Source organism: Oncorhynchus gorbuscha, linkage group LG23 (assembly GCF_021184085.1).
Source record: "Oncorhynchus gorbuscha isolate QuinsamMale2020 ecotype Even-year linkage group LG23, OgorEven_v1.0, whole genome shotgun sequence".
Taxonomy (NCBI): Eukaryota; Metazoa; Chordata; class Actinopteri; order Salmoniformes; family Salmonidae; genus Oncorhynchus; species Oncorhynchus gorbuscha.
Genome location: NC_060195.1, coordinates 35658167 through 35669359, shown reverse-complemented (window position 1 = coordinate 35669359; position 11193 = coordinate 35658167). Strand labels below are relative to the sequence as shown.

The window sequence follows — 11193 nt, the reverse complement described above, 5'->3', positions numbered from 1 at the left end:
ATGTGATGAAAGAAATAAAAGATGAAGTAAAACATTCTCTCTACTATTATTCTGACATTTCACATTCTTAAAATAAGGTGGTGATCCTAACTGGCCTAAGACAGGGAATTTTCACTAGGATTAAATGTCAGGAATTGTGAAAAATGAGTTTAAATGTATTTGGCTGAGATGTATGTAAACTTCCGACTTCAACTGTAGGTGATGTACTAACAGTAAGCTGGTCTTCCGGAGCGAGCGGTTTGACCAGATGTCCACCATCCTCTGGGGCCTGTGCTGCTGTTCCCACAGACAACAGAACAAGGACCAGGGCCACGTAGAGGACACACATTGTGTAAATCAAGATAAACTGAGCCTGCAGAGAAGTAAGTCTTAGCAAGAAGGAAGCGTTGGTTGTCAATGAGCTGAATCACCTTCAATGTATACTGAGGGAAGACTGGTGTGTTTCAAGAGAATGTTTCTCCCCATGTTACGCAATACCGAAGTTACCCAAATCAGCCTGTGGGGCCAAGGCTCCTACTGATCCCCAAGGTCAATTTACATGTGGTTGAACTCTAGGGTGCAGTGACACCATGATTAAACCATTGGACCTCTACAACTATCAATTATTTATCGTTTGTTTGGTTTGGTCAGGGGCTCTATAGGGCAACACCCCAAGAGAAATGTTTTGACGGTGAACTATAAACCAAACATTGACTTACTCTTATTGCTTTTAGTATCAAATGTAAATTAGACATCTGCACACTGAAGACAATGTTTTATTTTATTTTGTTAGATAACATTTTCTGAAATTGGCCATAATTACACAATCATTGAGCTTTGGCTATACAACAAGGTGCAAAGGGATACATTTCACAGATAGACAGAGACGGATTCTGCTGAAATATCCAAATGTCCAGGACAAACATTCCTCCTTTAGTGTGGAGGGACTTCTTCGTTGTGTCCAAAATTCCCAACTTCCCCTAACCCGTAACCCCTATACCACAGCCCTAAGTGTAGGTATGTGGAATGGATTGTAAGGGTGAATGGAAAACTTTGTCATAGAGGAAGGTGAGAAAGGGCCTAGCACCATTGACAACGGCAGCCACAACCTCTGGCTTGCCAAGAATGGGGTGAGAGGAGGAGGCCATTGTAGTTATGGGACGTAGCCATGCGATAGAAGGGGGTGAGAGGTGGGAGGCCATCGTAGAGTATTGGGACATAGCCATGGGACAGACGGGGTAAAGAGGGGGGAGGCCATCGTAGAATATTGGGACGTAAGCCCAACATCACACGGTTATCAGTGGGAAGAGAGTCAATAGCAGGGCACTTATGAACAATGTCACACTCATGCTGCCTCCTGTTGCTCCATTCAAGCAAGAGCATGGCCAGTTCTCCAGACCCTCTCTGTCTATGTCTCTGTGTCTGTCCAGGCCCTTCCTCTGGCCTCCCCTCTCTTCTCTCCCCCTCTCGCGGAGCTCCTGCCGTCCAGTAGGGGGAGGCAGAGAGAGCGATAGGTCGTCTAGGACAGGTGCGGAGGGGTGAGGGCAGTCCAACCAATCGGTGGCCAGGGATCGGGGATATCCTGCCTCCGGGGCAGAGCGTGGGTAGGGGAACTTCCAATAGGAATCTCCTTTGAAGAGGTAGACGGAGCCTGAGGAAGTGGTATAGGAGGGGGCTTAATGTCTGTTGATATAAACAGACTCACACATGTATTGTACATTACGTGTGGTGTCTCTCACACATATAATCTTTCATAGTGTCACTCTCATAGAATCTCAGTCTGTTCTCCTCGTTCATCTCTCACTCACTTTCTCTCTCATACACTCTCTCTTTCTCCCTCTATTTCTTCCTCGCACACTCACCGTCTCTCTCAGTGGTAATCCCATTCACTCCTCCTCTGATAAGGTCAGCCCAGGTGCTACTCTCCTCTTCCTCTCCTCCTCCTGCTTCCCCCTCTCCAATCTCCCCCCACACGGGTCCTTCTTGTGGATCCCACATCAGGCCCTGCTCCACCTCTTCTTCCTCTCCTCCCCCCTTTCCTTCTGTCTCTCCCCATTTCCTCAGAGCTGAGAGGGGGCGGGGGTAGCCCTCCTGGAGAGAGAGGTCATTGAACAGCCAAAACTGGGACTCTACAAAACAAAATGGAAAGAGGCAATGAACAGTGTCCTCAAGGTTGTGTCTGGTTTATAATTGATTCACATAGACTATATGATGAGAAACTAGAATCAAGAGCATAGTTTAGTCCGTTGAACAGCACTAATTCTCCTCTGTTGTTAATTAAAGGTCCAATGCAGTGTTTTTTTTCTTCTCAATATCAAATCATTTCTGGGTAACAATTACTGTGATTGTTTTAAATTAAAATGGGATTCATAGCAAAAAGCAATTTCTCAAGCATGAATTTTGCTTCGACTGTCTGGTAGAGGGGAGGGTAAACCTGAAAATGGGGTCTTTATTGGTAGAGAGGTTTGGAACTGTCTTTCTTATTGGTCTATTAACTAATTTACCACATGAAGATGTCACCAGGCAGGCCAAAACTCCATCCCCTTAAAACAGGCAGACATTTCAGGTGTTTTTTTCAAACAGCTCTTACTATGAAAATGGTCTTATTATAGTTTTCACAATTTCACAGCATTTTCCAACATCGTAGTGTGTGGGGTGACTGGAGTCAGAGGTTACCTACCAGTGATGAATATGATGGCATGGTCTGAGTGTCTCTCCAACACAGCCTGCAGGGGGGGCAGGTTAGGGGGCAGACCCCCCCACAGCCTCCTCACCGAGGCCCCTCGGCCCGACACCAGCCCCCCAGTACTGACCCTCCAAATACTCAGCCCTGCCAGAGAGGGGGGCCGGGGGAATAGAGAGGAATAAGGCAGGATAGTCAGGGGAGTATTGGGAGAAGGACAGATACAGATAAAGAGATGTGAGGTGAAGCGAGACAGAGAGGAATTCAATACAAAGTCCTGCAGTTGTGGTTATATCCACCAGGGGGCGATCATACCCGTAGTTTAAAACCGGAGGCTAGGGGAAATAGTCCAACCAATAGGGAGACTACCTACACCACACTCACCTTTAAAGAAGAACGTCTCTCCCCTAATCTTAGCCACTGCATCAAAGCTAGTGTTGCAGCGGTCTACAGAATGGCTGAAAGAGAAGGAGAGAGCAACAGAGAGGATGAGAGGGAAGGAGAGATGCAGAGATGGAAGAGATAGTTATTGGTTGAATGGCTGCCCCTTATCCACTTTTGTTAACCTGTGAGTACCTGTGTCTGTAGTGTGTCAGTACCTGTGTCGGTGTCGGTGTCCGTGTCCGTCGCGATGCTGTAGCTGAGGTTCAGGAACCAACCGAGGAACGTTTGTGACCATGAGTTGATTTCTATTACCTGTCAAAACACCTTCCTTTCAGAACTCAGTACAACAACAGGAGGACACACACCCACATGACGTGGACAAGTGATAATAAACACAAGCACACAGACTGACCGTAGAGCATGGTGATGAGCTCCAGGTCGTTGGGGCCCAGGCGGTAGTTTAGAGGGTCTCCTACGGGGCCCTGGTAGTAAGGTCTCATCACAGAGCGCCTGGCAGACGAGTGGGACAAACCCAGGGCGTGGCCCAATTCATGCACCAGCACGGTGAACAAGTCCGTTCCCTCAGAGGCTGGGGAGGGGCGATGGAGGTGAGGAGGTGTAGAGTTTCAGTTTAGGGGAATGTTAGTAGTGTCTTGTCTGTGTACATAATATTCCAAAAATGTGTGTCAATAATATTTTCCAAATTGAACCCCTTACTATTGTAAACCTCAGGATGATTAAACAGTGGAGAGTTGACCATAAATTCTACCTAACTTACCAGAGGGCTGCACAGAACTATCACAGTAATGCAAATATTTGCTTTAAACGTTCAGATCTACAGGAAGTTCCTAGGGATAAGGGCTAGTGTTTGGTTTGGTATTGGGCTCTTGAACCCCCAGTAGCTCTCTGGGTCTTCTGGCTGTCACTCACCTGGCTGGCGGAACACCCACTCCTCCTCGGCATCTAGGTGTACACCGCCCGCTCTGGCGAGGTCAGAAGGGAAGAAGGCGTGGCCAACAGCTCCTCCTGCACCATCGAATGGGTAGCCGTCACCATGGAAACCGTGAAGGAAGTCCACCTGCAGATCCGCCCCTTCTGGGCCTCCCACCTGGCAATAGGAGAAATGGGCAGTAAGGTCAGAGGGGGAGGGTGGGGGTGGGGGGGGAGAAAGAGAGTGCAAGAGGGGTAATCTTTGAATTCAACTATCACAAAAAGGAACGTCTTGGGAAAGAGACTGACCTCGTGGAACTCCAGCGGGGTTGGCTCTGCCCACACCCTCAGGGCGTAGAACACCAGAGAGCGAATCGTCTCGCGGGAGAGGGAGGAAGAGGTGGGGTATGAACGCAACCTAGGGACATTTATTTGAGAGAAAGAAAGAGAGCGAGGTAGGGAGAGAGAGAGAGAGAGAAAATGAGAGAAGCATTACTAGGGAGGATGAGAGAGCTGTTGGGATGACAATTGAGGGATAAGTTGATGAATAAGAGGGTATGTTGGAGGGATGATGAGCAGAAGTCTAAGGAACCTCCAGTTGATGTTCCTTCTTGTCCATGTTGTCACAGCCCTCTTTCTCCTCAGGCCCTGCCCCTCCTGGAGCTGATTGGCCAGTGGTTTGGGCTCCTCCCCTTTGTCTGGCAGTGAACATCGCGGGGCTCGCATCAGAGCCAGCGTCTGCTTATCTGAGAGAGAGAGAGAAGATGGATACAATCACCATAATTTCTCCAACCCCAACCCTCTTTTTTATTTTCTCACCTGCAACTCCTGTCTCCTCTAGGCCTGCAAACCTTTGCATGGCGCTAACAGCATGAGTGACAGCTGTCCAGGCTTGTAGCTGTCCAGTGGAGGAGTCCGAGGGGGGGAGGTAGCCATACCTCGTCAGCCAATCCTGGGACAAGACACAACGTCATGAGCAGCAGAGGTGGTGGTTTTGAGTGGGTGAAGAGAAATCACCGGTTAAGAGGAAATCAGACAAGTAAAAAGCAGGGGTTGACTCGACAGCTCTTCAAAGTGTCTACATAAAGCGTCTAACTCAATAGACCAATCCTGTGAAGGTCCATGACCAGATGCACGTGAGCCCAGCTAAGCTTGCTCATCAAGGCAGCTCTAAATGAGTCAAAACCAGATCGAGGCATGTGATGTATTACCTTTGCTAGTGGATTGGTATTCCCTATTTTCTCTATTCACTTTGACTATTTTCACTAGGCCATCGTAAAATAACAACTTGCTGAAATAAATAATGAATTCTGCATGAATAATAAAAACGTCCTTGTTAAAGACCTATACGCCTCTGCATTGTCCCTCACCACCAGTCCAGTGGTCTCGTCGTCCGTGGGGGTAACAGGAGCAGAGTTTGTGGAAGCTGTTGTGTCCGTTGGGGCAACTGCTGAGCCTTGGACCCCGGCCACGGACACGGTTTGCATGCGCTCGCACACGTACAGGAGGAGAAAACTCCACGCCGCTGCCTTCATCCTGCTGGCGTTCACATATTCCAATCAAACTCGGGGAAACAAAGTTGGAGTGAACATTTATCGCCTCCGGTCAGTTCAGCCATGCAACTGGTCAAGGTCTATGAGGTGTCATCCGTCCTTTATGGTCGGGTTGACGGTGAAGAGTGAAGGTCAGCCGTGACAGGACCTCTCAGAACTTTTTGCCACTGCTCGTGAAACCAGTCAAACGCTCTGGGAATGGGAGGGAGAAACCACCAGTTTACATTGTTGGTTTTATGCTATTGTTGCCAAAGAAAACATTGACACAGTTTATGTTAAAGGCTTTAAATGACTATGAAGCTTGGCTTTGCACCATATGGCACAAATATTTAAAACATACAAGAAAAACTGCCCTGCCTACCTTCAAGCTATGCTCAAACCCTACACCCCAACCCGAGCGGTCCGTTCTACCACCTCTGGTCTCTTGGTCCTCTCACCCCTAAGGGAGAGCAGCTCCCGCTCAGGCCAGTCCAAGCTTTCCTCGATCCTGGCACCCCAATGGTGGAACCAGCTTCCCCCTGAAGCTAGGACAGCAGAGTCCCTGCCAATCTTCTGAAAACAGCGGAAACCATACCTCTTCAAAGAGTATATTTTTTGTAACAAAGCATCCTTCACTCATGCTGCAGAACGTACCCTTGTAAAACTGACTATTGTGCCAATCCTCGACTTCGGCGATGTAATTTACAAAATAGCTTCCAACACTCTACTCAGCAAATTGGATGCAGTCTATCACAGTGCCATCCGTTTTGTCACCAAAGCCCCATATACTACCCACCACTGCGACCTGTACGCTCTCGTTGGCTGGCCCTCGCTTCATATTCGTCGCCAAAACCACTGACTCCAGGTCATCTATAAGTCTTTGCTAGGTAAAGCCCCGCCTTATCTCAGCTCACTGGTCACCATAGCAGCACCCACCCATAGCACGCGCTCCAGCAGGTATATTTCACTGGTCACGCCCAAAGCCAATTCCTCCTTTGGCCGCCTTTCCTTACAGTTCTCTGCTGCCAATGACTGGAACAAATAGCAAAAATCACTGAAGCCGGAGACCCAAATCTCCCTCACTAACTTTAAACACCAGCTATCAGAGCAGCTTACCGATCACTGCACCTGTACATAGCCCATCTGTAAATAGCCCATCCAACTACCTCTTCCCCATACTGTTATTTTTTTTTGCTCCTTTGCACCCCAGTATCACTGTTGTACATTCATCTTCTACACATCTATCACTCCAGTGATTCATTGCTAAATTGTAATTATTTCGCCACTATGGCCTATTTATTGCCTTACATCTCTTATCTTACCTCATTTGCACACATTGTATATAGACTTTATTTCTCTCTTGTGTTATTGACTGTATGTTTGTTAATTCCATGTGTAACTCTGTGTTGTTGTTTGTGTCGCACTGCTTTGCTTTATCTTGGCCAGTTCGCAGTTGTAAATGAGAACTTGTTCTCAACTAGCCTACCTAGTTAAATAAAGGTGAAATATATATCTATTTAAAAAATATCTTAAATAATCGCCCTCCTTGACCCCCACTCCCCACAAAAACGATATATGTGTTGGTTCAAGATATATATACAGTATATATATCAATATACACTATATGATCAAAAGTATGTGGACCCTGCTCCTGCTCGTGGGCATTAATATGGAGTTGGTACCCCCTTTGCGGCTAAACCAGCCTCTACTCTTCTGGGAAGGCGTTCCAGTAGATGTTGGAACATTGCTGCGGGGACTCGCTTCCATTCAGCCACAAGAGCATTAGTGAGTTCAGGTACTGATGTTGGGCGAGTAGGCCTGGCTCTCAGTCATCGTTCCAATTCATCCCAAAGGTGTTCGATTGGGTTGAAGTCAGGGCTCTGTGCAGGCCAGTCAAGTTCTTCCACACCAATCTCGACAAACCATTTCTGTATGGATCTCGCTTGTGCATGGGGGCATTGTCATGCTGAAACAGAAAGGGCCTTCCCAAACTGTTACCACAAAGTTGGAAGCACAGAATTGTCTAGAATGTCATTGTATGTTGTAGTGTTAAGATGTCCCTTCACTGGAACTAAGGGGCCTAGCCCGAACCATGAAAAACAGCTCCAGACAATTATTCCTCCTCCACCAAACTTTACAGTTGGCAATCTGCATTTGGGCAGAAAGTCTTTTCCTGGCATCCGCCAAACCCAGAAGTGTCATCACTCATCACTCCAGAGAACGCGTTTTCACTGCTCCAGAATCCAATGGCGGTGAGCTTTACACCACTCCAGCCAACGCTTAGCATTGCACATGGTTTTCTTAGGTTTGTGTGTGGCTGCTCGGCCATGGTAAACACATTTTATGAAGCTCCGTTATGTGCTGACATTGCTTCCAGAGGCAGTTTGGAACTTGGTAGTGAGTGTTTTGCAACTGAGGACAGACGATTTTTACAGGTTTCAGCACTCTGCGGTTCTGTGAGCTTGTGTGGCCTACCACTTCGCAGCTGAGGAATTGTTGCTCCTAGACGTTACCACTTCACGATAACAGCACTTACAGTTGACAAGGGCAGCTCTAGCAGGGTCAAAATTTGACAAACTGACTTGTTGGAAAGGTAGCATCCTATGACAGCGCCACATTGAAAGTCACTGAGCTCTTCAGTAAGACCATTCTACTGCCAATGCATGGCAGTGTGCTTGATTTTATACACCTGTCAGCAACGGGTGTGACTGAAATAGCCGAATCCACTAATTTGAAGGGGTGTTCATATACTTTTGTATGTATAGTGTATATAATTATTTAGTTTGTGGGGCCGTTATAAATGTTTTGGTCACAGCTAGGTGGCCTACAGTGTGTATATATTGAAAAGGAGACCCTGGTCTCAATTGGGCTTCCCCGATTAAATAAAAGTGAATAAAAATATGAAATTCACAACTGGCAAGCAGATCTTTAGAAATGGTAGGATCAATTGTAAATTGGCAATTCACGTCATAAACATGTACCATGACAGTGTCATTGTCTCGTGCCCCTCCCACCAACATTGTCTCGTTGCGCTGCATTCAGAAATGTTCCTCATGTGTGCGCCCAGCTCATTTTTTAATTTACATTATTCACCAGAGGAGGGAAACATTCTGCGAATATTTTGACATTGTATTAACAAGGCGTCTCGGAGAATATTGATTGCAACATAGTAGCCAACGGGGCAGCATCTTTCCATGGGCCAGCTTGACTGTCTGATATTATTATGTTGCCTACGCAGTAATTGTACTCTGGGTGGTTATTATAAAAAAATATTTTTTAAACTAACATCCACAATCAATAACTTAGCACTATTTAATGACGTTAAGCTAGTAAGATTGATCTGTAAGAATATGTGATCGTAATTGAGCAAGATGGACAAGCAAGACTGATAGAGTGAGAGGTGGAAATGCATTATACCAGAGGCAGGTGGGCTACAGGTAGGGATTAAGGATGCAGGCAGAGGATGATGTAGAAGTAGGCCTACAACTAAATCATTATTGATTTGCATGATCTCAATTATCATTCTGTTACTGTATGACAGTGTACATGTTTTATATCCTACAATTGTTATTGTCTTTGAAGCTAAAAACAGGACATGTGTTTTGGGGAAATGCTCTATATAGCAAGTTGTTCAGTTGTGGGGGTTTTTCATACCAAACATTGCACTAGCCTACTGGGCAAATTAATCAAATATCAATTAGACCCAAAGATATCACAGCATTTTAATAGCAATAAAATAGCTTTTGGTTGCGAAAGGTCACCAAAAAGGAGGGCTCCCTCACCTCCCAATTCCCAATACAATTAACCCCTGGCTATCAGATTACAACAAGGTTTACACGGCCGAGTTCAAATGCCGACATTAAATTCAAAGCAATCGGCCTACTGCCTAAACCGCGGACTGGCAAAGCAAGCTGGCACGGTCTCTGCTTTCTAAAAGTGAGAGAAAGGGGCGCAAACTGGCAGCGACGCTCCACATGGTCCTAAATCCAGCCTTGGAATACCATAAACAGCTGTTGCGTTTTAACCCGGTTTGGAATGATTACTTTACTCTTTACATTTTTGGTATTCAGCTAGCTAGAGTATGGCGACCCAACTGACGCCTCTACTGCACACCCTCGTTTTTACTCGGCATGAAAGTGAGTAAATCTACCTCTTTCTCATTGAGACATTTGAAACAATATGTATATAATGCAGAGATACAATATTATATTCATACCTGACAATAATGATGAATGAAAATGTCTATGAAGATGGACAGGACATGTAGGCATGTTCAATAGGAGACGAACCAAGAAATATCTAATCAGGAGATTGAAGAACATTTGCATAAAGTAAATAAGGGAGGATATGGAAGGGTGTGTACAATAAGATTTCATTTCAAAGAGGGAAAGTGTGTGTGGGATAGAGGTGGGAGTAAGGGGGGCTGAGAAGGATGTGGTGGTTTAATTAAATTAGCGGGTGTCATTTAGTTAAAGAAGGGGGGGGGGGACAAAAAGGGAGGGATGGAAGGATGGATGAAAGGATAGAGGGATCATGGAGGACAGTTGTAAAGTAATGGGATTAAAGTGGAATGGGGGTTCAGTCCTTTTCTCAAGGGACAGATAGAAGGAGAAAGGGGGGGAAATAAAAGACAAGTGGTGCCCCCGTCTCCCTTTCAAGGATAAAAGGAGAGAGTAAAGGGGAGACTAGGAGAGAGAGACGCTTAAGAGAGGAGGTAGGCCGCCGGAAAAAGGAAAGAAAGAAAGAAAGAAAGAGAAAGAAAGGGAGGGAGGTGTACAGTAAGATGGGTGAAGGGTGGCATGTGGTGGTTGAGTAATGAAAGTGCCAGCGGGTGTTAATGAAGGGATTCTTTAATTATGCTGGGTTCCAAACGCGCACTCTTGACTTGGGCCCTCTATCTGGTTCAGTGCATGTTGGCGTTCTCAAGCACTCATCACGCACAAATGGTTCTAACACCCTCTGTCAGACAATATGGCAAAGAAACACATTAGCTAAAAAGCATACTGCAAATGAAAAATACATTATGTTTAATAGCTACCACAATGCATCTGTACACCAATACTGGAAAAAAGTGCAACATTCCTTTTTACTGCATATGTAACAGTATAACTTTAGACCGTCCACACACACACTCAAAAATAGTGCATACTCACACAAGTTGATTCTCATGATCGACAGTTAGGCAAAAATTGATAAAAGGTGCAGTTTATCCAATGCTTACCTTACCCTTCGTCCCTGACTTCGAACTCTCTCTCTTTCGCTCTCTCCTCTCACTCACTCTGAACAGATGTGTCCCTTTCCCAACCGCTAACCCACTCACTCCGCCTTCACTCCCTCAAACACTATACCCCCCCCCATGTTGCTGAGCTTTCACAATAGTCTCCTCAATACTACCACTAAAACAAATCTGTGTGCGCGTGTCACTCAAACCACCCATATGGCTATCAATCCTTTCCAACTCCGAATTAATTGTAATATTTATACACAGTATATATGTATATTTATACACAGTATATATCTGTACACTGTCTGTAAACTATAACACATTTTTAAAGAAAACAATTAGGCTCAGAATCGTGTTTGGCACGGCGTATAAAAATAAATTTTATGTGTAACTAAAGATTCTCTCTGTGGAATTAGTGAGAGTGAGACAGCACATATGGTGTGTTTGTTTGTGTCTCTCTG

General features: G+C 45.7%; 1 protein-coding gene across 4 annotated transcripts; it reads right to left on the bottom strand.

Moving 5' to 3' along the window:
• Positions 1–746: 746 nt before the first annotated feature.
• LOC124011233 (matrix metalloproteinase-17-like) lies at positions 747–10815 on the bottom strand. Of its 4 annotated transcripts, XM_046324384.1 has the most exons (13): positions 10730–10796; positions 5891–6081; positions 5347–5721; positions 4796–4928; positions 4569–4722; positions 4286–4394; positions 3977–4154; positions 3459–3635; positions 3262–3358; positions 3047–3120; positions 2660–2809; positions 1842–2108; positions 747–1630 (listed from the first exon to the last, which is right to left on the bottom strand). In XM_046324384.1, the coding sequence occupies exons 3-13, from the start codon at positions 5509–5511 to the stop codon at positions 1266–1268; spliced, it is 1869 nt and encodes a 622-aa protein (XP_046180340.1). In that variant the 5' UTR covers positions 5512–5721; positions 5891–6081; positions 10730–10796; the 3' UTR covers positions 747–1265. The 4 variants fall into 4 exon arrangements, with proteins under 4 accessions (XP_046180340.1, XP_046180339.1, XP_046180342.1 ...); XM_046324383.1 differs by lacking the exon at positions 5891–6081 and having other exon boundaries at positions 10730–10815; XM_046324386.1 differs by lacking the exon at positions 5891–6081 and having other exon boundaries at positions 747–1609; positions 10730–10815.
• Positions 10816–11193: the final 378 nt, after the last annotated feature.